At 38.8% G+C, this 27,792-nt stretch overlaps 1 protein-coding gene and 1 pseudogene across 1 annotated transcript in view; one reads left to right on the top strand and one right to left on the bottom strand.

Annotated features, from left to right (window-relative positions):
* Ccdc18 (coiled-coil domain containing 18) overlaps window positions 1-27,792 on the bottom strand; it is a 105,451-nt gene that overhangs the window by 67,664 nt on the left and 9,995 nt on the right. Inside the window, exons 4-10 of the mRNA XM_085836987.1 lie at window positions 26,543-26,701; window positions 24,883-24,989; window positions 16,564-16,692; window positions 10,057-10,153; window positions 8,241-8,362; window positions 5,253-5,544; window positions 3,384-3,508 (exon numbers count right to left, since the gene is read on the bottom strand). Coding sequence (XP_085693113.1) covers window positions 3,384-3,508; window positions 5,253-5,544; window positions 8,241-8,362; window positions 10,057-10,153; window positions 16,564-16,692; window positions 24,883-24,989; window positions 26,543-26,701 — 1,031 coding nt within the window. The remainder of the gene's footprint in view (window positions 1-3,383; window positions 3,509-5,252; window positions 5,545-8,240; window positions 8,363-10,056; window positions 10,154-16,563; window positions 16,693-24,882; window positions 24,990-26,542; window positions 26,702-27,792) is intronic.
* On the top strand, window positions 11,098-11,960 carry LOC110294089 (large ribosomal subunit protein eL6 pseudogene; annotated as a pseudogene).

The raw sequence follows: 27,792 nt of genomic DNA, 5'->3' as shown, positions 1-27,792 counted from the left end.
GTTGTACTACAGAGCAACAGTGATAAAAACTGCATGGTATTGGTACAGAGACAGATGTGTTGATCAATGGAATAGAATTGAAGACCCAGAAATAAAACCACACACTTATGGACACTTGATCTTAGACAAAGACACCAAAAATATACAATGGAAAAAACGAAAGCATCTTCAATAAATGATGCTGAACTAACTGACTGTATGTAGAAAAATGAAAATAGACCCATATTTGTCACCTTGCACAAAACTCAAGTCTAAGTGGATCAAGGACCTCACCATAAAACCAGATATACTGAATCTAATAAAAAAGATAAAGTAGGAAAGAGCCTTGAACTCATTGGCAAAGGGGGAAACTTCCTAAACAGAACTCCAATGGCTCATGCTCTAAGATCAACAATTGATGAAACTGGGAAGCTTCTGTAAGGCAAAGGACACAGTCAACAGGACAAATCGGCAACCTACAGATTGGGAAAAAAATCTTCACTAACCCCACATCTGATAGAGGACCAATATCCAAAATATATAAAGAACTCAAGAAGCTAATCACCTTAAAACCAAACAACCCAATCAAAAAATGGGGTATAGAACTAAACCAAGAATTCACAACTGAGAAATGTCAAATGGCTAAGAAGCACCTAAAGAAATGTTCAAAGTCCTTAGTAATAAGAGAAATGAAAATCAAAACAACCTAAAGAGCCGGGCGTGGTGGCGCACGCCTTTAATCCCAGCACTCAGGAGGCAGAGGCAGGCGGATTTCTGAGTTCGAGGCCAGCCTGGTCTACAGAGGGAGTTCCAGGACAGCCAGGGCTATACAGAGAAACCCTGTCTCGAAAAACCAAAAAAAAAAAAAAAAAAAAAAAACAAAAAAAAAAAAAAAAAAAAAAACAAACGACCTAAAGAGTCTACCTTACACCAATCAGAATGGCTAAGATCAAAACCTCAGGTGACAACACATGTTGTTGAGGATGTGGAGAAAGAGGAACACTCCTCCATTGCTTGTGGGACTGCAAACTGGTACAACCACTCTGGAAATCAATCTGGAGGTTCCTCAGAAAATTAGATCTACCTGAAGACTCAGCTATACCACTCTTGGGAATATACCCAAAAGATGCCCCACCATGCCACAGGAGCAAATGTTCCATTATGTTCGTAGCAACCTTATTTGTGATAGCCAGAAGCTGTAAACAACCCAGATGTCTCACAACAGAAAAATGGATACAAAAAATGTGGTTCAATTACACAACGGAATACTACTCAGTTATTAAAAACAGGACATCCTGAGTTTTGCAGGCAAATGGATGCAACTAGAAAATATCATCCTGAGTGAGGTTACTCAGACCCAAAAGGACATGCATGATATGTACTAATAAGTGGATATTAGCCAAGAAAAAAAAAAGTACAGAATACCCAAGATACAGTTCACAGAACTCATAAAGGTCAACAAGCTGAAGTGCCCAAGTGAGGACGCCTCAGTCCCACTTGGGAGAAAGAAGCAATCACAAGTGGGGAGGGAGGGTGGGACTTAGGAGGGAAAGTGGATGGGGATGCTGAGGGAGAGGGGAATTTGATCTGGTATTGGGTAAAGAAAAAGACTGAAGCCCTGAGGGCCAGCAGAAAGAATGTAAATAGGCAACCTCAGGAGGTAGGAGGTTGGAGGGACCCTCCAGAATACACTAGAGACCTGGGAGGTGAGAGACTCTCAGGACTCAAAGGGAGGGACCTTAGATGAAATGCCTGACAGTAGGGAGAGGGAATTTATAGTGCCCATCTCCAACAGGAAGACAAGACATCAAATGAGGGAGGGGTTACCATCCCACAGTCAAAACTCAGACCCATAAGTGTTCCTGTGTGAAAGAATTACAGGGATGGAAATGGAGAGGAGCCTGAAGAAAAGGTCCAGCGACAGGCCCAAAGTGGGATCCAGCTCAAGGAGAGGTCCCAAGGCCTGACACTATTACTGAGGTTATGGAGTACTCACAAAAAGGGATGTAGCATGACTGCACTCCAGAAGACCCAACAAACAGCTGAAAGAGTCAGATGCAGATATTTGCACCCAACAAATGGACAGAAGCTGCTGAACCCTGTGGCTGAATTGGAGAAAGGCAGAAAGAAGCTGAGGAGGAGGGTGACCCTGTAGGAGGACCAGCAGTCTCAATTAATCTGGACCCCCAAGATCTATCAAACAGTGGACCACCAAACAGGCAGCATACACCAGCTGATATGAGGCCCCCAACACATATACAGTAGAGTACTGCTGGGTCTGTGTTCAATCAGAGATGATGCACCTAACCCTCAAGAGACTGGAGGCCCCAGGGAGTTTAGAAGTCAGTTGGGTGGGGAGGAGATATGGGATGTGGAACAGTAAGAGGGTGGACCAGGGAAGGTTGTGAGGGCAGGGGTGCAGATAAAATCTGGAGTGTAAAAAAATAAATAAAAGATTTTATTTCTGTTTTTGTTTTGAGAAAGCATTTCTCTGTAGACCTTGTCCTGGAACTTGCTCTGTATACCAAGCTGGCCTCGAACTCAGAGATCTGCTTGCCTTGCCTCCGAAGTTCTGGGATTTAAGCATGCATCACTGCGCCCTAGCTAAGATACTAAAGTTCTCACAAGCCACTAGTTGGGCTATAAACCACTTCAGCCTCTTTAAAAACATAATAAAAGCTACTAAAATTGAAAATATATATTCTACAACTTATAAATTCCACTTCAAATAATTCATATCAAAGAAACATTCACATGAGACTGTTAAAGAGTCAAAGTATTTTACAACTTGTAATTTTTTGTTGTTGCAGTTGTTTAGAATAGAGTTTAAACAGCCACACACAAAAAAGAACCAAGTTTAACTTGGGTAGCAAGTATTTTTATAAGATTCTCTGGAATTTCTTAAATTTTTTAAACTAATCAACTAACCATTTTAATTTAAAAGACCAAGAAAACATTCTATTTACTATAACTTTAAAAATTGAAAAGTATAAGAAAGAAAGAAAGAAAGAAAGAAAGAGAGAGAGAGAGAGAGAGAGAAAGAAAGAGAGAGAGAGAAAGAGAGAGAGAGAAAGAAAGAAAGAAAGAAAGAAAGAAAGAAAGAAAGAAAGAAAGAAAGAAAGAAAGAAAGAAAGAAAGAAAGAAAGAAAGAAAGAGGGAAAGGGAAAGAGAAGGAAAGGAAGAAAGAAATGGGGCTGGAGAGATGGCACATTGGTTAAGAGCACTGACTGCTCTTCCAGAGGTCCTGAGTTCAATTCCCAGCAACCACATGGTGGCTCACAACCATCTGTAATGGGAAATGATGCCCTCTTCTGATGTCTCTGAAGACAGCTACAGTATACACATATACATAAAATAAAAAATAAATCTTAAAAAAAATCTTATAAAAAATTGAAAAACTATACCTCAATTCAGAAATCATGAGTTTATTTGCCTCACAGCAGCCAATGCATTTGTCCTCCTTGTCAGAAACATTACTCCTCTGGTGCTTACAAAGAGATGACCTAAAGCCAACTATTTCTCTTTTTAACTGCAAGTGTAAAAACAAACACTTATAAACATAAAATATATATGTGATACAACTGTTTTCTTCTTAACACTCAGTTTGGAAAACTATCAATTTCATGGAAACAATCTGGTATTTATCAATAGACTGTATAAGCATGTTTGAGTTATATAAATCAATATGAATACATTTCAAAATATAATAAGCACAAATAACAATGTATACAGTATTTTCAAAACTCATTAAGCAAAGTCATTCTAGATGCATTTATAATAGCAATATTTAAGATATGGATAGAAAGAATACACATAAATTTCAAAATAATAGAGAATTTTAAAAAGTAGTTATGATGAAGAACTATGAAGAAAACACCCAATGACTAAAAACTTCAAACAATAACCGATTGTTAGGCTAGTATTTCCCTGCACCCATATTTTTTCACTAGTCAAATAACATTATCAAATCTGATGATTTCCAAGTTCCTTTCAGCTTCATACTTCCATGACTGACAATACTTTAAAACTCGTAAAATCTGCCATGCAATCTACCATCCATTCCGAAGTGAAACAAACCATGACATGTGTATCACTTTCTCATTCTTACCTATTTCATACCTGTCAATGTCAAATTTCTTTACCTATCTAATCTCACTGACACACATGAATATTTAAAATTGTACACTATTTAATAATATATAACACTGTTCAACATTAGCAATCAAAAAATAAAAATGAAAATGATAATGAAACACCAGCTCACATAACTAGGAGGGATAAGTAAGACATACAACAAATGTCAACAGAGATGCAGAGGAAGAACTGGTGTTGGAAAAATTCTAAACAGTTTATTTCCAAGAAATTTTACTAGGACGTATCTATCCAAGAAAAATTAGACCATGCTAACAAACAGACTTCTATGCCAATATTCACAGCAGCATGATTTACATAGACTAAAAGCAGAAATAGTCCAAATGTTCACCAACCACTGCCTAAATAAGACACAATACATGCACACAATTGAATACCATTCAAAACTAAAAAGAAATAAAATACTAATATGTCTTGATATGAATGACCCTTAAAGTATGAAAACAGATGCAAGAAAATTCACATGCTGTTATAACTATATTCATATGAAATGTCCAGAAAAGACAAACCCATAGAAATTCAAACTATTATTGGTTTCCGAGAGTGGGGTGCATTAATTGTAAAGAGGCACAAGGAAGTTTTAGGTATAATAAAAATATGTAAGACTGGATTGCAATGACTGCTACAAACCAGTTACGTACCTAAAACTCAGCTCAGTAGTATACTTTTGTTTTGTTTTGTTTTTGTTTTTGTTTTTCGAGATAGGGTTTCGAGATAGGTAGCCTTGGCTGTCCTGGAACTCTGTAGACCAGGCTGGCCTCAAACTCAGAAATCCGCCTGCTTCTGCCTCCCAAGTGCTGGGATTAAAGGCATGCATCAACACTGCCCAGCAATAGTATACTTTAAAGGCTTGAATTTTCAACACATAAATAATCCTTCAATAAAACTCTTCAAAATTTCTGTGCAGTTCCTATATATGCATCTCAGAGGGCAAGAAAGGGTGAAAGGGTAAGAAAGGTGAATGTGAGGAAATAGGTACCAGATGAAAGCACTACTGAGCAAGCAAGGGCGAGGACAGAAGCTAGGAAAGCAGCCACAGAATGACTGACACTCTTTAACAGAGCAGGTTCCTTTTCCACTGCACAGTCAGGTGGGCTAGATTCCTTTTCAAACATACTTACTGGTATCTGGGTTATCAGTTTTTCTAAACTCTTCAGTTCCACCCTTGAATTATCAATGTCCTGCTGACACAACTCTAGTCGTTCATTCTGTGTTGCAACACGAACCTTCAATTCTCGATTTTCATTCAATAAAGAAAACTTTTCTCGTAATAGTTCATCTTTGTCCTCTAACTCACTCTCTAGCTTCAGAATACATTGTCTAGATTCAGTTAACTGTGACATGACTTCTGAGTTTTTCATTGCCATAATCATTAATTTTTCTTTTCCACTGTAATGTTCTTCTTTTAACTCCCTGTGAAGAAAAAAGCATTAAAGTGAAATATGCACACATTTTCAATAATCACCTTTAAATACTCTCACTTAAGCCAAGGACACAACAAAAAAGGGGAAAGTATAGGCCAATATCCTACATAAAAATAGCAAAAATCCTCAACAAAATGCCAGTCCACTGAATACAGCCCATACTGAAGATTAGTTACAATGACCCAGTGGCATTTATCCTAGGGATACAAGGATGAGAGGACAGGCATAGTAGCCCACATGTATTACCAGCAACCAAGAGATGAAGACAAAACAGCTATTCTGCGTTTGAGCAGAGCCTGAGCGATACAGTGCCTCTCGACCAGCCTGGGCTACAGTGTGAGAAAGAAAGGAGAAAAGGATGATAACACCTGGTCGATGAGGGTTAAGCTCTGAGGTAAGCAGGGAACTAGAGAGAGCTGTGTCCTGACTCTAAGAATGCCTCATTGTGGTTAAACGTACTTAAAGCTGCAGTTGTAGTCTTCCTGAGGTGCCAGGGCACTTTCCTAACTGCCACGCATGCTTACTGACAAAACACTGTATACTCAAAGGATCTTTACCACATTGTGGATTTGACAACTGTGCCCCTCTCATCTTTGTGAACTTTCAAGAGGATTGTGGAGATCTTGATCACCATGATCTGGGAGGGAAAAAAGGTTACTACACCCACATGAATATGTCATCCACTACAAAAATATTTTAAGTATCCACACAGAGGACTAATGGCTACTATCCAGCCGCCTCAGGACAACTCACTCCAATCTCTCTTTACAGTGTGCTTGTTTTGCTTTGCTTTGCTAAGCAAACTCTGCTTAAACTTTATGTCTCTAGACAGAATTTCCTCTGAAAACAAATTGCAAAGAAAAATATTTATGCTGGGCACGGTGCTGTACATCTTTAATCTCAGGAGGTAGAATCAGGTAGATCTAAGGCCAGCCTGATCTACAGAGTAGGTCCCAGTACATCCAGGGCTACACAGAGAAACCCTGTATTGAAAAGAAAAGTCTGAAAAAACAAACCAAACTCATAAAAGAATCGGAATAAATAATTAAAACCGGGCAGAAAGTGCTGGGAATAGAGGAGCTGGCCTTTAATCCCAGAATTTGGGAGGCAGAGGCAGGCAGCTCTGGTGTACAGAGAGAGTTCCAGGATACCCAGGGCTGTTACACAGTGAAGTCATCTTGGAAAAAGAAAGCAGGGAATTACTGAAATGGAAACAAACAAATGCAAAGAATCAATGAGACAAAAAGTTGGTACTTAGAAAAGAAAAACAAAGGCTGGGGAAACAACTCAGAAATGAAAAGCCTCTGCTACTCTAACATGGGGACGTAAGTTCCAATCCCAGCACCCATGTCAAGTGGCTCAGTGTCTGTAACTCTAGCTTTAGAAATCCAGTGCCCTCTTCTGATCTCCAAAGACACTGTTCTCACAAGCACAATTCCTCACCCCTAAAACAGGCACACACACTGTACTCACAAGCACAACTCCTCACTCCTAAAACAGGCACACACACTGTACTCACAAGCACAACTCCTCACTCCTAAAACAGGCATACACACACACTTTAAAATAAAAACAAGATCTGTTCAAAAGCTATTTTATAAAATATAAGACAATATATATATACATATATATATATACACACACACAAAGCATATATACTGATAGATATACAGCTATAATTGATAGCATGAGGCTCCAGGAATATATATATATATATACACACAAAGCATATATACTGATAGATATACAGCTATAATTGATAGCATGAGGCTCCAGGAATATATATATATATACACACAAAACATATATACTGATAGATATACAGCTATAATTGATAGCATGAGGCTCCAGGAATTACTCTAGTAACTTTATCTTGTCTACCAAAATACTAAATGTATCCACCTTAAGGAAAATGTGCTATAATGATACAATTAGACAGAAAAAAATATTGATTGTTCTCTCCACCTTGAGTCTCAGATTATAAAAATGGATTATTACCTTCTGAAACTTGACCAAAATTATTAGTTGTGAAAAAATTATGTTGTATAGAACACCAAAGTCAGAAGACCCAGTTAACATCTTTAACCTAATTTAACTTAAATTTTTAAAATTCATTGATCATCATTATTAGTGTGTGTGAGGAAGTAAGGGACAGAGAGAGACAGAGACTGGGGCCAGCATGTGCCACAGCACTTTTGTAAAAGTTGAAGGACAACTATGTGGAATTGGTTCTCTCCTTCTCCTTTTATGGGGTGCCAGCAATCAAACTCAGATCAGCAGATTTATGCAGTAAGTGTCTCTATCTGACAAGACACCTCAGCAGTCCCTAATCTACCTTCTTGACTATAGAAAAATAATGGGTATTCTTTTTGAGCCTGCTCTTTTTTATAAATGAAAAAAATTGTACTGAGTAATTTTCTTCCTATTTAAGCATCTTTACTAGCTAGCTAATGTAATTACACTCTAAAAACATTTTGTCTGTATTAATCTGCATTATTCTATATTTATAAATGTGTTAGAATTAAGATGTCTTATATTAAAATTAGTTTTATACCTAGAAATTTTCAGTCACAAATCTTAGCCTTCTCCATTACTAAACAGTCCATATTTACAATAAAAATGTGTTTTTAAATGTTTCCTTTTTTCCCACTTGCACATCAAAATTATTTTTCCATAATAAAGTACCTGAATTTCTCTTTCAAAATTTCAAGTTCACTTTTATACAGATTACACTTTTCTTGAAGCCTTTTATTTTCCTTTTCACAGTTACTAAGATTTCTCTCTAATATTTCTTCTTCAATTTGAACCTAAAACAAAAAATTGTTTTAAGTGAATATACTACTATAATCATAAGTTTTACATTGTTTCAAGGTAAAACTATGAGTAGTGATATTGGAAAGAAACAGGAATAGGCTAAGTATTCCTTATATTTAAGTCCCTGGTACTGTAGTAAAAAGAAACAATATACACAAAAGACAGAGAGGAAGATGTTACTATTTATTCAGAAATGCTTAAGGGCCAGTAACAGATTGGCAAGAATGATGTCACCTGAAGGCAAAATGCTCAGGTTAAACATGAACAAGGCAAGCAATTCAAATAGGGATTACACATGCAAGTAACTCAATCCATGTGTTTCAGAAATACAATTTTTTTCATTCTTTTTTCCCCTTCCCTTTCTCCCTCTTGCTCCCCCACTCCCTGCCTACCCCCAACCTCTGCTTTCTCCAGACCCCTGCTCACTCCAGGGCTATGGTTTCTGGGATTTGAACTCATGACCTCTGGAAGAGCAGTCAGTGCTCTTAACCAATGAGCCATCTTACCAGTCAGAAATGTAATTTTTGAAAATTTAAAATATTCCCAATGAAACTGCAATACAAGTGGCAAACAAGGTAGCTCAGTGGGCATGGGTACTTTCTGTTTAACAATGCAAGCCTGACAACCTAAGTTTCTTCCCTGGAACCCATATGCACTGGTTTAAATGAGACTAACTCCCTCAGACTCGTGTTTGATAGAACTGTTTGGGAAGGATTGGGAAGTGTGGCCTTATTGAAAGAGGTGTGCCACTGGTAAGCATCTTCCTTACTAATATTTTAGAAACTTTTATATTGTTGGACATAATGTTCCAAGTAGCTATAATCCCAGCTACTTCAGAGGCTGAGGCAGAAGCACTGTGAACAACTTCATGAAAGGTCATCTCAAAAGATAAACAGAGCTGGAGAGAATCCAGTGGTTAAGAACAGGTACTGCTATTGCAGAGGACCCAAGTTCATTTCCCAGTTGCCTGGAACTTGAGTACGAGGGGATCCAAAACGTTCTTCTGGCCTCCATGGGCACCTACACTCATGTGCATATAGCCTCCCACCTCCCAAATATGTAATTTTAAAAACTAAAATGATTAAAAACATACAGACACACAAAATAAAAATCAATTTGAAATAAAAGTTTGGGGATTTTGTTGTTGTTGTTGTTTTGTTTTGTTTTGTTTCCAAAATAGGGTTTTTGTTTTAGTTTGGTTTGGGTTTTTTTTGTTTGGTTGGTTTTGGTTTGTTGTAGCCTTGACTGTTTTAGAACTAGCTCTGTACAGCAGCAGGCTGGCTTTGAACTCACAGAGATCCACCTGCCTCTGCCTCCTGAGTGCTGGGATTTTGGAGTGCACCACCATTCCCAATTAAAATAAAAATGTTATTTTATTATGAATAAAATCTTTAGAATTATTATTCCATAGGTAAAAACATCCTATGTAGGCTGGAGAGATGGTTCAGTGGTTAAGAGCACTGACTGCTCTTCTGAAGGTCCTGAGTTCAAATCCCAGCAACCACATGGTGGTTCACAACCATCGGTAATGAGATTTGACACCCTTTTCTGGTGTATCTGAAGACAGCTACAGTGTACTTAGATATAATAATAAATAAATCTTATTAAAAAAACATTCTATGAATTATCCACTTTTAACTATGGACAGTAACACAAGACACTGAGTTTGAACAAACACTTCTCTCACCTTTTCCAGTTTTTCAGCCACTTTTTCTTTGTACAGCTGGAAGGCTTTACTCAGCTCTTCTGCATTATAGAGGGCTTCATTCCTTTGTCGCTCAGCTCTACCGTTTAAAAGAAATAATAAAAGGAATTCTTTACATTGAGAAATTAATCTTTAAGCAAATTTATGTACATGTGGACACGCACACGGGTATGTGTCGTGTATGTGTATGGACACATGTGGTGTACATGCTTTTATATATGTGTACATGGCTACCTATCCATGCATTTGGAGGCCAATGGTCAACTTGAAGTCTCATCCTCAATTGTTCTCCACTTCATTTTTTTGGAACAGGGTCTCACAGTGAGCTCATCGTTTTGGCTAGACTAGCTAGACAAAGAGTTCCAAGATTCCACCTGTCTCCATCTCCCCAGTGCTGAGATACAGATATGTATACAGTATGTAATAGTGCCTAGTGGGTACCAAATGAATCATTTTTCCTAGCATGGAAGTAGATTTTTTTAAAAACCAAAACAGAGTATCAAGCTTTACTGTGGGGTTTGGTTTTACTACAATAACTTTCTCATTCCAACAACAGAAACAAAATATAACATAAATACTTATCAACTTTGAAACATACATACATTCCTATGTATAGGCAATTCTACCTCCTAATCTGGAAAACAGTAGAGAAGCATCCTTATACTGAACAATAAATTTCTAAAGATTACAAGTCTTATAAAACCAATCTAGGGCTGGCGAGATGGCTCGGTGGGTAAGAGCACTGACTGCTCTTCCATAGGTCCTGAGTTCAAATCCCAGCAACCACATGGTGGCTCACAACCACCTGTAATGAGATCTGATGCTCTCTTCTGGTGTGTCTGAAGACAGCTACAGTGTACTTATGTATAATAAATAAATCTTTTTTTAAAAAAAAACAATCTATAGTATAAAATGTTAGATACTCAATTCAATAATCCATGCAAAAGTTAATTTTTAAGTTACTTAAAAAAAAAAAAAAAAAAACAAGCTCTTTCCCATCTTTCAAGATGGCAGGCAAAAAAAGCCAAGTCCAATACAAAAGAGAAGAAACCTCCAGCCAAGAAGGCTGGTGGCAGTGCTGTCGCCACTGATGCCCCAGCCACTGGTGCAGCCAAAAAAGGGTAACCCTAAAGCTAAAAAGCCCAGGAAAGGGAAGCCCCATTGCAGCTGAAACCCTGCCCTAGTTAGAGGAATTGGCAGGTACTCCCGATCTGCTATGTATTCCAGAAAGCCCTTGTACAAAAGGAAATACTCAGCTGCCAAGTCCAAGGTTGAAAAGAAGAAAAAAAAAAGATCCTTGCTACTGTCACAAAAAAAGTTGGTGGTGACAAGAATGGTGGTACCTAAGTGGTTAAGCTTTGAAAAATGCCTAGGTATTATCCTACCAAAGATGTGTCTCAGAAGCTGCTGAGCCATGGCAAAAAAGCCTTTCTGTCAGCACATGAGAAGGCTGCCTGCCAGCATCACTCCTGGGACTGTCCTGATCATTCTCACTGGGGCCACAGAGGAAAAAGAGTGGTTTTCCTGAAGCAGTTGGGCAGTGGCTTGCTACTTGTGACTGGACCTCTTGCCCTCAACCAAGTTCCTCTGTGCAGAAGTTTGTCATTGCCACCTCTACAAAAGATAGTATCAGCAAGGTTAAAATTCCCAAACACCTGGCTGATGCTTACTTCAAAAGAACCAGCTGTGCAAGCCCAGGTACCAGGAAGGCAAGATCTTCAAAACGGAAAAGGAGGAATATGAGAGTACAGTGCAGAGCAAGGTTAATCAGAACTACAAACTCGCAGATTTTGCCAAAGACCAAGGCTGTTCCTCAGCTCCAGGGCTACGTGCAACCTCAGTTCTCCTTGACAAATGGGACATATCCTCACAAACTGGTGTTCTAAACTGCTATCAACCTAACTAAACAGCCTCATGTGTTTAAAATAAACAAAAAACCCAGTAACTTTCATGAGACAAAGGCAAGCCTATCTCTTTTAGTTTGAAGCCAGCATCATCAACACAATAAGTTCTAAGTCATCCAGAGTTACATAGTGAGACTGTCTCAGAGAAAAACAAACAAAGAAACCTGTAATTTTACTAATACAAAACTAAACAATAAGAATCCATTTACTACCTCTGTTTAGCCTGCTTTTCACTTCCTGAGTAAGCTTGATGTTCTCCATACTTCTCATACTTAGCTAAGAACACTAAGCTAGAACATTTTTAATTTGGGGGGATTTTTTTTTTTTTTTAGTTTTTCGAGACAGGGTTTCTCTGTATAGCCCTGGCTGTCCTGGAACTCACTCTGTAGACCAGGCTGGCCTCGAACTCAGAAATCCGCCTGCCTCTGCCTCCCGAGTGCTGGGATTAAAGGCGTGCGCCACCACCGCCCAGCTAATTATTTAATATTTAAAATCACACCATCACATCAGGGAAACTTGTAGCTCTTCAACTCTTCTATTACCCAAAGTCAATTGTTCCATTTATAGTCTTCAGCCTTTCCCTTCAGGAACTTTACTTTCTATTTTTCAGCTTCTTTAACTATAAACAAATTTCAAGTGAAAGTATAATACCTAAATCTACATGGTTCTTTTGGTTTGGTTTGGTTTTGTGAGACAGTGTCCCTCTATGTAGTCATGGCTGTCCTGGAACTCTGTATGTAGGTACAACAGGCTGGCCTGGAACAGAGATTCTCCTGCCTCTGCATTCCAAGTGCTGGAATTAAAGGTGTGTGCCACTATGCCTGGCTTTGCATAAACATTTTTACTTGTGATGTTCAACTCTTCAAGCTGTTATTTTTTTTTTTTAGTTTTTTCTCCTTTTTTAATATTTATTTAATATTACTTTTAAGTTCAAGTATGTGTCATCATCTGTATGTGCCCCCATTTATTTCCCTTACAAAAGGAAGAAAGAAAAGAAAAGAAGGAAAGAAGGGAGGGCAAGGAGGGGAAGGAAGGGGAGGGAAAAGTAGACGAAAGGAAAGAGTTAGGGTTAGTTACCGTCTCTTATCTAAGTACTACAGAGGGAAACTAGCAGCTCTCCTTTTATAGTTTTTAGCTGTTATATTCTAAATCTGGTTTTCCCATATTGTTATCTCTTTAAATACCCAAGTACAAAGATTATCTGAGTGAGTGTGAATTTTAGGGTACTAAACCACAAATTTTACATAATAATTAAAATTTGTAAGTACTTTACTACATAACCTTATTTTACATGTTTCTTTTTCTTGTGCATGCCAAGGCAATAGCAACTTAATAGATTAAAAAGCTGAAGTTTTAAAAATTAGATGGTTTTCCAAGATAATAAAGACGAGAGGTAAAATCTGACTCCCAAATCTAAACATTTTCCACTATAAAATACTGCCTAACAAATAACAAATGTTTCTGTAAAAATGCTCTTACAAATGGACTTACGTGAAAAAATAACTTCCATGTTCATAGTAGAATGTAGGAGTATATAAGTGCATATGAAAGCAAAGACTTAACCTACTGAAGACAATGCTACGTGTTTATTTATTAGTTTGTGGCACTGAGGGCTGAACATAGCTGTACATCCTAATGATGCTCTGAGGTGTTTCACCAGCACTCTTTGAATTACTTTATTTTAAAAGATTATTTTAAAAGCTCCCTAAGCTGTCAAGGCTGAAGGTGAATTCACCCTGAAGCTCAGCTAAACTTACCTGAACTTGTGGACTTCCTATCTCAACTCCTGAGTATCTGAGGTTACTTTCTTTATAATCTAACATATATCATAGTATAAATCTGTAAGATATGTTTTATTGTCAAATATAGAAATGTAGGTTATGGGGCTACAGCATAGATTAACAGTTAAAGTACTTCTTCAGAAGACCCAGTTTCAGTTCCCAGCATGCACATGGCAGCTCATACCTATCTATAACTCCCGTTCCAGGAGATCTGATGTCCTCTTTTGACTTCTATGGGTACCAGGTACCACATGTAAGTAGTGCACATATACATATGCAGACATAACATTCATATACATTAAATAAATAAACCTTTAGTTAGTTTTTATGGGGACTGGAGAGATGCCTCAGCGGTTAAGAGCACACTGGCTGCTCTTCCAGAGGTCCTGAGTTCAGTTCCCAGTACTCACATTGTGGCTCATGACTACCTATAAACAGATCTAATGCCTTCTTCTGGCATGCAGGTGCGTACATGCAGCAGAGCACTTATATACATAATAAGTAAATAAGTAAATAAAAGAATAAAAATTTTAAAAGTTTTTACATGTAGATTATTATTATTTTATCCTATGCAAAAGATGCAGTAGGCTACAGATGCAGCTCCGTTAGTACAGTGCTTGCTAATATGCATGAGCACTAACTCTGAGCCCGCACAGAACACAAAATCAAACAAAAACTGATTAATCATATTTTCTATAAAATCTCACTAATTTAAATCTTTCAATATTATTAATGTAAAATTTATTAGTATTTAATCATTCCAGCAAGGCCTAGTGCCTTTGACCTGTAATCCCAGGACTTGTAAAGGGGAGACAGGAGGATCATATACAAGTTCAAGTCTGCCTAGGCGACCTAAGAAAACTCCGTGTTAGATACATTAATAAATAAGTAGCTCCTTGGTTAGCAGCAATACAAAACTTCATCTCTAAAGACAAAAATCATAAAACAGACTTTTTTGTTATTTATATATTTCTAAAGTAAACTGATCACTTTCTCATGAGTTGACTTTCTTTTTCTATAGTATTTATAAACCAATTTTTTAAAAGAGTATATAAAACACTTTATTTAGATGAAATAGTAAAGACTTTCTCAGTGTAAGTATAGAAAACTAATTTGTAGGTCGGGCGTGGTGGCTCACACCTTTAATCCCAGCACTTGGGAGGCAGAGGCAGGCGGATTTCTGAGTTCAAGGCCAGCCTGTTCTACAAAGTGAGTTCCAAGACAGCCAGGGCTACACAGAGAAACCCTGTCTCGAAAAACCAAAAAAAAAAAAAAAAAACTAATTTGTTGGTGTTAAGTAAGAACTTAATTTCAGGTTGGGGGTTTAGCTCAGTGGTAGAGTGCATGCCTAGCAAGCACAAGGTCCTGGGTTTGGTCCTCAGCTATGAAAAAAAACAAAAAAACAAAAAACAAAAAAAGAAATTAATTTCAGAAATAAATATCATTATATCAATAATCATTACTAATATCACACAAAAAAATCCTAGTCTAGCTGGGCGGTGGTGGTGCACACCTTTAGTCCCAGCACTTGGGAGGCAGAGACAAGCGGATTTATGAGTTCGAGGCCAGCCTGGTCTACAGAGTGAGTTCCAGGACAGCCAGGGCTATACAGAGAAACCCTGTCTCGAAAAACCAAAAAAAAAAAAAAAAAAAAAAAAAGTCCTAGTCTAAAATATCAGTAACAAAATCAACACATGAAAATTTAAGGAGGGCCAAGAGATGACTTGGTCTGCATTTACCACTAAGCATAGGGTTCAGAGTTCAATCTCTGGGACTCACAAGGTAAACAGAGAAAAACGACTCCTATAAGTTGTCCTATCTGTGGATACACACACACACACACACACACACACACATGCAAATGTAATAAAATGTTTCCTTTGAAAATCTTAGGGGGCAGGATCAGGTATGGGAAGAGACAGAAGTGTAGAGGGTCAGGAAATTGAACAGAAATATGTAGCAGTGGGGGATAAAGAACTGGGAATAGCCACTAGAAAGTCCCAGACACCAGGGAAGTTAGAGGCTCCCAGGACCCTGTGGGAATGACAAGAACTGAAATACCCAACAAAGGGGAGATAGAGCCTTTAGAGACCATCTCCAGTAGATAGGCATGGCCACCAGTTGAGGAATGGGGCCACCTACCCATCTCAAAAATTTTAACTCAGAATTGTTCCTATCTAAAAGTAATGTAAGGACAAAAAAAAAAAAAAAAAAAAAAAATGGAGCAGAGACTCAAGGAAAGGCCATCCAGAGACCGTCTCACCTAGGGATCCATCCAATCTGCAGACACCAAACCCCCACACTATTGCTGATGCCAAGAAGCTATTGCTGACAGGAGCCTGGTATAGCAACCCCATAGGAAGAACAACAATATCAACAAACAGGACTTCCCAGAGGGAAAGGGGAAGGGGAAGGGGAAGGGGAAGGGGAAGGGGAAGGGGAAGGGAAAGGGGAAAGAGAAGGGGAAGGGGAAGGGGAAGGGGAAGGGGAAGGGGAAAGGGGAAAGGGGAAAGGGGAAGGGGAAGAAAAGAAAAGAAGGCAGAAGAACTACAGCAAACTGGAGGCCAGCCTGGGCTTCCCTGTGAGTACCAGGCCAGCCAAGATTACATGGCAACAGCCTATTAAAAAAAAATATATATATATATATGTGTGTGTGTGTGTGTGTGTGTGTGTGTGTGTGTGTGTGTATACACATATACATATATATATTGCTTTAAAAGAGCAATACAGTTCAGTGGTACAGCAGCTGTAGCACATGCACAGGACTGGTTCTACAAATTCGTAAATCCCACAATCCCACATACCTTTTCCCTTGTTTACTCTGTTCAAGTAAGTCCACCTTCAATTTTATACACTCTTCCTTGGCCTCTTGTAAACTGTGCTCCTTTTCAATCACCATTTTCTGACTCTGCTCTAATTTATCTTCTGCTTCTCTATAAATACAGAATAAGCTTTAAGAACTGGTAAAATGTTTACTGGAGAAATATAAGAATAATGTGACATAATTACTTTAAGAATAATTAAATCAGTGAGTTAAGACAAACATATTTATAAGAGAGAAAGGCATATTCATAACTCATCAACAGAAGGCTACATGGCATAAAATACTTTCATGAAGTGAGAAACCCATCTAAACTAAAAGCTCACGTCATATTTCACAGTCAACAACTGAGCCTTGTGGCACAGGTATGTATAGTCACAGCATTTTTGAATATTTGTGAGGCAGGGGTAGCGGAATCAGGAATACAAAGTCTACAATTTCTAAAAACAAACATATTTCATACAAACTAGAAGCACTACTATATACCTCAGATGGAAAGAAAATGTAATTGTTATCACTTCTACAACCAAAGGTACCCATGAAAACCACAAGAATGGAAAAGTAGCACTGAGAAAAAAAATTTTGTTCTTTGTTGATAATTATCATTTCGTTACCTAGAATATTGAGGACAACCAAAATAAAAAATGATTAGAATAGCAGGGGTCTGGAAGGTGGTTGAGTGGTTAAGAGCACTTGCGGCTTTTCCAGGGGATTAAGGTTCAATTCCCAGCCCCCATATGGCAGCTCACAAACATCCTTAACTCCAGGTCCAAGGAATATGACTGCCTCTTTTAGTCCCATGAGCAGCAGGCACATGGTGCACAGATATACATGCAGACAAAATGTCTGTACACATAAAATAGAGGAAATATGAGTACAAGAAATAGCCCAGGAACACCTTTAACACCCAGGAGGCAGATCTCCATAAATCAGATGCAAGCCTAGTTTACACAGTGAGACCATCATAACTAATACAAAGAAAGAAGAGAGCAAGACTGCTAAGGTGTGAAGGTGCTTGCTACCAACACTAATGACTTGGGTTCAATTCCTAGAGCCCACATACTATGAGTAAAGCTACTCCAGCAAGTTGTCCTAACCTCCACATGTGTGCCATGGCATGTTCACATCACGACTCACCCCCAAGGAAGAAATCCATGTATTAAAAATAAAAACACTGAGACTGTGAAAAAAATTAAAAAATAAAAATAAAACCACTTGTACAAAAGAAATATCCAATTACAGTAACTATTATATATGATATAAATATCGAGCCAGATACAATAATGTATGCCTTTAGTCCAACCACTTGGGATACTGAGGCATGATGATGACTCAGTGACAGCCTGAACAACATAGCAATCCCTCACCTCTTAAACTCAGAGGTCAGGTTAACTAGTAAGGGCACACAGGAAAGATCTTTCAAGAAAGGAGAGATAAAGTGTTATAAAAGAGAAAGGTGGAAAATGGGACAAGAAGAATTAAGTGATGTGGGAGATGGGAAGACAAGGTAGAGAATATAGGGAAGGAAAACTAGTACTAGAGGCCTTTTGATAATGCCATATGAAAACCTCACATATATAGTTATACAGTTATATAGCTTATATAGTTATATATGTATAGTTATATCCACATAGTTATATCTATACAAAAGTTTAAAAAGAGTTATTCCATAATGGGCGGGGGCAGTTATTCCATAATGCAGGGGGAGGTGGCAGTTCCCCAAAAAAGATACCACACAAAGCTCTGTTCCAGAGACAGCCGCATCTTCTTGTGCAGTGCCCACCTCATCCCATAGACAAAATGGTGAAGGTCCGTGTGAATGGATTTGGCCTTATTGGGCACCTGGTTACCAGGGCTGTCTTCTGCTCTACACTTGGCAAAGTGGAGATTGTTGCCATCAACAACCCCTTTTTTGACCTCAACTACATGGTCTACATGTTCCAATATGACTCCACCCATGGCAAATTCAACAGCATAGTCAAGGCTGAGAATGGGAAGCTTGTCATCAACGGGAAGCCTATCACCATTTTTTTGTTGTTGTTTTTTAAACAGATCTTGCCTGAGCTTATTTGTAAAAACAGCATATAGGATATTGGTCATCTGAAAATAGTGTGTGGGTAGGTGTGCCACAGCAGTCCATCTGTCTTCGCACTGGTAGGAGCCTTTTCTATGGGGCCTTCACAGGGAACTGGGCACCTTTGGGAACTTGGGCTGGAGCTGAAGCCTGGGCCTTAACTGGAGCTTTGGCCCCTGCCTTGGTTTGAACCTTAGGCTTTGGTTGGCAGAGCCTCTGACCCTTGGCCATGTAGCTTCGAATCTGCTTCCCAAGCTTGGGGTGAGTGATGAAAGCCAGACAGCTGAGTTTGCGGCTGGGGCCCTTTGGCATCTTGGGCTCGATGGCCTGAGGCTTCACAAGGGCCTCGATGGCTCTGCTCATGCTCTCACTACCTTTGCATTGTTGGCCTGCATCTTCTTCAGGCCTTTCTTGTTGTGCGTCTTGGCAAAGCACATGTTCCTCAGGAACTTGGGGTCAACCCCCTTAAGAGATTCGTATTTTTGCAACCAGGGTTTCTTGATGCCATTTCTGTGCCATATGTGGGACTGGTTGTGTGGTGTGCCTCTTGGATTTGGCCATGTCTGCACAGTAACCAGCAGGTCCTGCAGCATCTGGGACAGGAAGAGCCCATCACCATTTTTTAGGAGCAAGATCCCACTAACATCAAACAGGGTGATGCTGGTGCTGAGTAGGTTGTGGAGTCTACTGGTGTTTTCACCACCATGGAGAAGGCTGGGGCCCACTTGAAGGGTGGGTCCAAAAGGGTCATCATCTCTGCCCTTTCTACTGATGCCCCCATGTTTGTGATGGGTGTGAACCATGAGAAATATGACAACTCACTCAAGATTGTCAGCAATGCATCCTGCACCACCAACTGCTTAGCGCCCCTGGGCAAGGTCATCCATGACAATTTTCACACTGTGGAAGGTCATGACCATGGTCCATGCCATCACGCCACTCAGAAGTCTGTAGATGGCCCCTCTAGAAAGTTGTGGTGTGGGCTGGTGAGATGGCTCAGTGGGTAAGAGCACCCGACTGCTCTTCTGAAGGTCTGGAGTTCAAATCCCAGCAACCACATGGTGGCTCACAACCATCTGTAACAAGATCTGACTCCCTCTTCTGGAGTGTCTGAGGACAGCTACAGTGTACTTACATATAATAAATAAATAAATAAATCTTTTAAAAAAAAAAAAAAAGTTGTGGCGTAATGGCCGTGAGGCTGCACTGCCCAGAACATCATCCCTGCATCAACTGGTGCTGCCATGACTGTGGGCAAGGTCATCCCAGAGCTGAACGGGAAGCTCACTGGTATGGCCTTCTGTGTTCCTACCCCCAATGTATCCGTCATGGATCTGACATGCTGCCTGGAGAAACCTGCCAAGTATGATGATATCAAGAAGGTGGTGAGCCGGGCGTGGTGGCGCACGCCTTTAATCCCAGCACTCGGGAGGCAGAGGCAGGCGGATTTCTGAGTTCGAGGCCAGCCTGGTCTACAAAGTGAGTGCCAGGACAGCCAGGGCTACACAGAGAAACCCTGTCTCGAAAAACCAAAAAAAAAAAAAAAAGAAGGTGGTGAAGCAGGCATCTGAGGGCCCACTAAAGGGCAACCTGGGCTACACTGAGGACCAGGTTGTCTCCTGGGACTTCAACAATAACTCCCAGTCCTCCATCTTTGATGCTGGGGCTGGCATTGCTCTCAATGACACCTTTGTCAAGCTCATTTCCTAGTTTGATGCTGAACACAGCTACAGTAACAGGGTGATGGACCTCATGGCTTACACGGCCTCCAAGGAGTAAGAGGCCCTGGACCACCCATACCAGCAAGGACACTGAGAGCAAGAGAGGGGCCCTTGGTTGCTGGGGAGTCCCTGTCCCAAGTTGGTCCCCAACACTGAGCATCTCCCTCACAATTTCCATTCCAGACCCCTATAATAATAGGAGGGACCTAGGGAGCCCTCCCTACTCTCTTGAATACCATCAATAAAGTTCACTGCACCGCTCCCCCCCAAAAAAATCAGCCCACCATGCCAGCAACAGATTACTACTTTTTGAGTCCTGACCAATGGGCCCATAGAACCCCAAATTTAGAGGCTATTGCCATTGTTCAGTTACCTGTCACAATTTGATGCTCAAGACACAACATACTTGAGTAATAGCATATGAAGAGATCTAGATAGTACTCAACTGGAAGCTTGTCCCTGACTAGCTTTCATAGTGCAAAAAGGTTCTATGCATGCTACTGGAGAAAAAAAGTTAACACAAATCACATCAATCTCATCAAGCTGAACTCTTCCAGCTACAGTAATGTCCTGTCTCACTAGTTACGCCCACTGACACAATAGTGGCACGAATGTTAAGGGCATAACCAACCACTTTCTCCTTGGATATAAGGCTTGTTCCATGAAATAGAAGCTGTACCTGGCACTGTCAACAAGGCTAAGAACCTAGGGGAGAATCTACTACTATTATTCTGGAAAATGGACAACAATTGCTAAATTGAAAACAATTCCTGAGGTCGTATTGTATGTGTTTGGTTTCAGACCCAGGACAAGGGACTAAGGTGTGTATTTTATGTATGTAAGTACACTGTAGCTGTCTTCAGACACACCAAAAGAGAGCACTGGATCCCATTACAGATGACTGTGAGCCACCAGGGGGTTGCTGGGAATTGAACTCAGGACCTCTATGAGAGCAAGCAGTTCTCTTAGGAAGCAACTATGGAGAAAGTGGGGTTAGGGGAGGGAGAAAGAGAAGGGCATGCTCTCGAAGGGAGAGAGAAGAGGAAGAGAGAGACTAAAATGTCTGGATTATATACAGAGGAGCCTCTGGGGGAAGGGCAGCCCAGCCCCTGGGCTGGAAAGTTCAGGGTTGGGGGCAGGGTATGCCAGATAGGGACTGAGGGATGCTGGGAGAACCTGAAAGCAAGATCAGCTTTGGTATGTAAAATATGTCCCCTGTCCTGGGACTAAAGCCAAATATGTTTCAGGCCATGCAAGAAAAACAGTAAAACAGCTTTAGAATTCATGGAATGCAGCCCACCAGTTAGCACAGTCACAATGGATGTGCCTCACAGAGGCACAGCCTTGACAACTCCAGGACCTGAGGACTTCATGCTGTTGTGGAGCACCTTGCTACTTGTTGCCTTTATGGAATACTCCATGAGTTGTATGAAAACTCTACGGGAGCTTCCAGCCCCTCACTGGGCAGTATCATTGGCACTTACAATAATAGTGATTGATCTTTTTCAAGCATTGCTCCTGAAGCAGATTAAGGATTCATCTACTACCATCAGAAGGAACTTAAGAGATGCAGATTGTTAGCAATGATCCTTAGAAAAAATTCAAAGTAGAAGACTGTTAGTAAAGTTAAGATGTTTTTGTCAGTGACTCTGATGTAGAAAATCTTAGGGAACAATGTGAAGTTCAGAAATGCTCATTCTTAATAGTTGAGCTGGGGATTTTTTTGAGGTGAGGGAACAAGAACAATGGCAGCCTGCATAGCACTGACTGATATGACTCTTGCTAAAGCCGGGCTGGTGAACAAGGTGATGATTAACTTCTTGTACCGATTTTTTTTGTCCTCAGCTTCATGATATGATTATTAAAGAGTTGTTAGTGAGGGGCTGGTTAGATGGCTCAGTGATTAAGAGCACCGACTGCTCTTCCAGAGGTCCTGAGTTCAAATCCCAGCAACCACATGGTGGATCACAACGATCCATAATGAGACCTTATGCTCTCTTCTGGGGTGTCTGAAGACAGCAATAGTGTACTTAGATATAATAAAAAAAAAAAAAAAAAAAGCGTTGTTAGTGAGTAGATGAGCATCCTGCAGATTTAAAGTAGAAATAACTGATTTTTTATATAAAAGTTTAGATCTGTGGTTAAGATTTTTATAAAACTACTTTTTAAGATAAATAATAAAATAATTGATCCTTTCTTTGTAATGACAAATTGCAGCCTACTAATAAGAGAAACTGGCTGAGAAAACTACCTTTCTTGGTTACATTTTGTTAACCTATAACAACTTGCTTAGTTATGAATATATGTGGGTTCTTAGGAATAATTTATTTGGTTTTACCTGTAGTATGTAATGTTTATTCATGTGAGAGTATTAGGGAATGTTTTTCTATGTATACTCATTGTAATTGAAAAATAGAATGCAATCACGTTCAAGTGTACTCTTTGTACTGTTTGAATGATTTTGCTGGGATATAAAAACTTGGGAGAAAAACTAAACTTGTTGGAGTTTTGCTTTATCCACCATGTGTGTGTGTGTGTGTGTGTGTGTGTGTGTGTGTGTGTGTGTGTGATGCTTCTCACTGGTCACAGGGAGTACTTAGCCAGCCCCAGAATCAAGCATTGTTCCCTCAGAGAAAAGTCTGCTGGATAATTATTCCTCAACTCCACGCCCTGCCTCAGCTTACCCTGGCCTGTCAAAGCCTTGGACAGTTATACACAGAGACCCACAACTAACTAGTCAATGTGTAAAGAATAAGAGGCTTATTATTCAGTATGGAGTATTCAGCTTTAAGTTGGAAAGGAAACCTAGGCTCAGAGATCTGCATGGAAGAGAGAACAGAAGGATTTTAAGAGCCAGAGAATAGTGTGTGACTTTAGGGAAAACAGTGTTTTCCAGAAAATCCAGAATGGAAGAAGGCAGGTACTAAGCCCTACCCCTAACCAAGGCGCTACTGACATTTGATACCTTCTGAAAGAATGAGATTCATTTTTCTTTAACAGTGTAAACCCTGGTTTTTCTCCATTACTCTAAACTATACTCCAGGACAGGCCCCAGACATAATAGTTGGCCAATACAAAAAGATTCAAAGAGTGGGTGGGGGGTAGAGTGAGCAAGTGAGTAAGTGTGCTCCTGCACACAGACAAAGCTGGATGCTTGAGAAGAGTGAATCAGAGAAGAGTTGGAAGAGGGGAATATGATCAGATCAAAATACATTATATGAAATTCTCAAAGAATTAATAAAAAAAAACATTGAGCAGAAAAAAATTCACAGAACACAGAATACATTTAAGCTAAATGTATGTATGTATTACAAAGAAAGCTCTAAAACTTGGGCTGGTGAGACGGCTCAGTGGGTAAGAGCACCCGACTGCTCTTCCAAAGTTCCGGAGTTCAAATCCCAGCAACCACATGGTGGCTCACAACCATCCGTGACGGGATCTGACGCCCTTTTCTGGTGTGTCTTAAGACAGCTACAGTGTACTCACATATAATAAATAAATAAATAAATAAACCTTTTTTAAAAAAAAATAAAGAAAGAAAAAGAAAGCTCTAAAACTGATAAACTTAAAAGACATTTTAACATACATCAGATTCACCTGTCGTACTTATTAAAATTTAGCTGGCTATAGTAGTAGTAAAAGCCTTTAATCCCAGAACTCTGGAGGAAAAAGTAGGTGAATCTCTGAGTTCAAAGCCAGCCTGGTTTACAAAGGGAGTTCCAGTACTGAAAAACTACAAAGAAAAAATTTGTATCGAAAAACAAAATATAAATATATATTTATTTATATATATTATAAAATATATTTATAGCCAGGCAATGGTAATGCACACCTTTAATCCCAGCACTTGGGAGGCAGAGGCAGTTGAATTTCTGAGTTCGAGGCCAGCCTGGTCTACAGAGTGAGTTCTAGGACAGCCAGGGCTACACAGAGAAACCCTGTCTCGAAAAACCAAAAAAACAAAAATAAATAAATAAAATATATGTATATATTTGAGCCCTATTTTATTTATATATTTGAGCCCTATTTATATATATATATATATATATAATCCACATTTCTTCTGAATTATGAGATAATGCTAATACTACAAGTCCCAGAACAGTAATGAGAATCACTCAAATGTAACATGATGTTCAGTACACATTATATTTAAAATAGAAGATAAAAATAAATGATAAAATACCCTTTGTCTTATACTTAAACTCCACTGAAGCAATGAGTGTGTACTGCATTATAGGGCAAGAAATAAACTAATTCATATAAAATAAAAGTATGCAAATAAGCATCTCACCTGAAAATAATTCATCTTTAGTCCTTGTACACTGCATGTAAGCTACAGCTATGAGATGCTCTAACTGACTGAAAAAAACTTAATGATGTGTTAAGACCTTAATAAGTCACCAAAAACTTATTAGGGTAGAAAAGATAGTATAAGAGATAGTTCTTAATAAGATATACCAAACAAGTACAAAATAAAAATTTACAGGCTGTACAGTGTAATTACCTCAAAACTTTATCTTGAGCTGAAACTTCTGCTTCCAAATTTATAATCTGTTCTTCTAAGATTGGAATGTTGGCTGCCTGCTCTTGTGCAGACTCAAGCATAGCAACCTAAAACATAAAGACAACTTGCACTATGTTTCAGTAAATAAATCAATCTATTTGAATATTGGTCTTTCCTTATCAGACGAGAAGGTTCGTTAGGACTCCTCGGTCTCTGACTAAATTATTTATTCCTTTGATCAGCTCTTATCTGTATACACCATCATCATAAGACAGGCTCAGCATATAACCTGCCACTATCCTTAAATATCTCAGTATACTTGGGGGATACTACATACAATAATTCCTAACATCACCTAGGAAGATTAATTTCACGTAAGTTAGACTATATATGTGTGTGTGTGTGTTAGATTATATACAAGTTATATGACCAAAATGAAAAATTAGGTAAAAAATATATTAAATTTTTATGGCTTAAAAACTAATTTCAGGGGGGCTGGAGAGATGGCTCAGCGGTTAAGAGCACTGACTGCTCTTCTGAAGGTCCTGAGTTCAAATCCCAGGAGCCACATGGTAGGTCACAACCATCCGTACTGAGATCTGATGCCCTCTTCTGGTGTGTCTGAAGACAGGTACAGTGTACTTAGACATAATAATAAATAAATCTTTATATATTAAAAAACCCTAATTTTAGAAATCATGCTTAATAAAGAAAATCTAGATAATTCAGAAAAGCATAGCAACCCTGCAGCCAGAAAGATATAGTAAAACCACAGAAGCAGGAAAGGAATCCATAATGTAAAAGATCGAGAATTATTCATGAACTAGCCAATAATCAAAAAAACAATAAGAATTGCTTATACTTAAAAAGTAAGTTTAGAGCATAAAATAGGGAACTGAGAAGACATCAAGAAGAGAAAACAAAAACCCAGAGTCCCTATAAGTATGTCATCACCATCCTATTTTCCACTCCTAGAACACCAACAGCAATGTAAAAAATAGAAAGTTTGTTATATGAAGATATTGAGAAAAGCCTCAGAGATGAGGTCAAGTTAGAAAGAAAGGGATCAACACAAAGCCACACACACAAGGTTCTACTCCCATCTCATTTAGGGCTCTCCCACAAGCCCAAAGATTCTTGTGGTGGGTTTTTGTTGTTTCTCTGTTTTTGTTTTATTTGGTTTTGGTTTTGTTTGCAAGTGTTCTCTAACATATAAGCTATCTTTCCAGTCCCTTCTTTTTCCACTTTTAAAGTTTCCAACAGTAAGATTTTAAGAACCTGATTTATCTAAATGCAAAAATTAATTAAAAGTTTCCTAAATTATCTTCAGATATAGTTATGATTCTATCCCTTGTCAATATTCAACTAGAGTATAAAATTTTCTACCTACTAGATAGATAGCAATACAAATTATTTTCTAGGGCTGGAGAGATGGCTCAGGGGTGAAGAGCATTGACTGCTCTGTCAGAGGTGCTGAGTTCAACTCCCAGCAACCACATGGTGGCTCACAGCCATCCATAATGAGATCTGATGCCCTCTTCTGGTGCATCTGAAGTCAGCAATAGTGTACTTAATATAATAATAAATAAATCTTTAAAATTTTTCTAATTATAAATCATAAAATAGTACAAATATTCTCTTCACCCATCAAGAGACATACTTTTGCTTTTGATTGTGTCAATTCAAAGTGGACAGATTCTATTTTAGTCATTAAAGAATGATTCTGTGTGACCAAACAAGCATTCTGTTGCCTAAGTTTATGAAGCTTCTCTCGAAGGTTTTTAACCTCTTGATCCATAGAAGCAGATGAAAAAGACATCTGAAAATAAAGAGAAAAAATGTACATTAAATTATTTGATGTGTATATATAATTAATAGAAAATAGCAGTAATTGCCATTAAAATTATTGAACAACTCAGGACAATGAGCATTAGGGAGTATTATGTGAGACATTCTTTTCCACTCATAGTAGTACAAATTAAGTACAAACTGGAGAGTGTGGTCCACTTTATTAAACTAGGGTATTACTCTAAGTCAACTTACAATATCACTGCTGAATATAAATATGATAGAAACCTTTGTATTTCTATACCTAAGGATATTTACAATTTTACTGTGTATAAAAGGATATGGAAGGAATTCATAAGGCAAGCAACAATGAGACAAATATGCTTTAACTTATGCATACATTTTATGATGCTAATTTTATAACATGATATATAAAATATTTTAATTTTGTGAGTTATTTTCAATTTTTTGAGAAATTTATATATATATAAACTATAAAGCAAGCTAATAAAAGAAAAAACATACAAAAACATATCCTTGGCCAGGAATGGTGGTAGACATCTTTAATCTCAACACTGATGAGGCAGAGGCATAAGGACCTCTGAGTTCCAAGCCAGCCTAGTCGACAAAGCAAGTTCCAGCCAGTACTGTTACACAGAGAAACCCAGTCTTGAAAAGGAAAATATATAATCTGCCATCTTTAGAAGCTGTTTTACACATTAACTTTAACTTTTTTCGAGACAGGTTCTCTAAGCCAGGCTGACCTCAAACTCCCTACCCTACATAAGCAAGGATGACTGTGAACTTCTGAATCTCTTACTTCTACCTCTTCAGTGCTGAGGTTAGTGAACAAAGTTACTATGCCCAATTTATGAACTGCTCAAAGTCAGACCCAAAGCAAGAACTAAAAAGTCAGACTAAGCAAGAACTCTACCAACTGAGCTAAATCTTCAGCCTTTTTGTTGGTTAGTTTGTTTGTTTGATATAAAGTTTCAGGACAGGCTACCCTGGAATTCTCCTAACTCAGTCTCCCAAGTACTAAGATTATAGGTGTGAGACACCATCATGCCTGGCTTTTTACTGTAACTTTATAATTTGATTTTCTAGTGATTCCAAATGCAT

This window comes from Mus caroli, unplaced genomic scaffold, assembly GCF_978045245.1.
Source record: "Mus caroli unplaced genomic scaffold, Mus_caroli_1 scaffold_4, whole genome shotgun sequence".
Lineage (NCBI taxonomy): Eukaryota > Metazoa > Chordata > Mammalia > Rodentia > Muridae > Mus > Mus caroli.
Note: the sequence above shows the minus strand (reverse complement) of the source record. Positions and strands in the feature narration are given on the sequence as shown.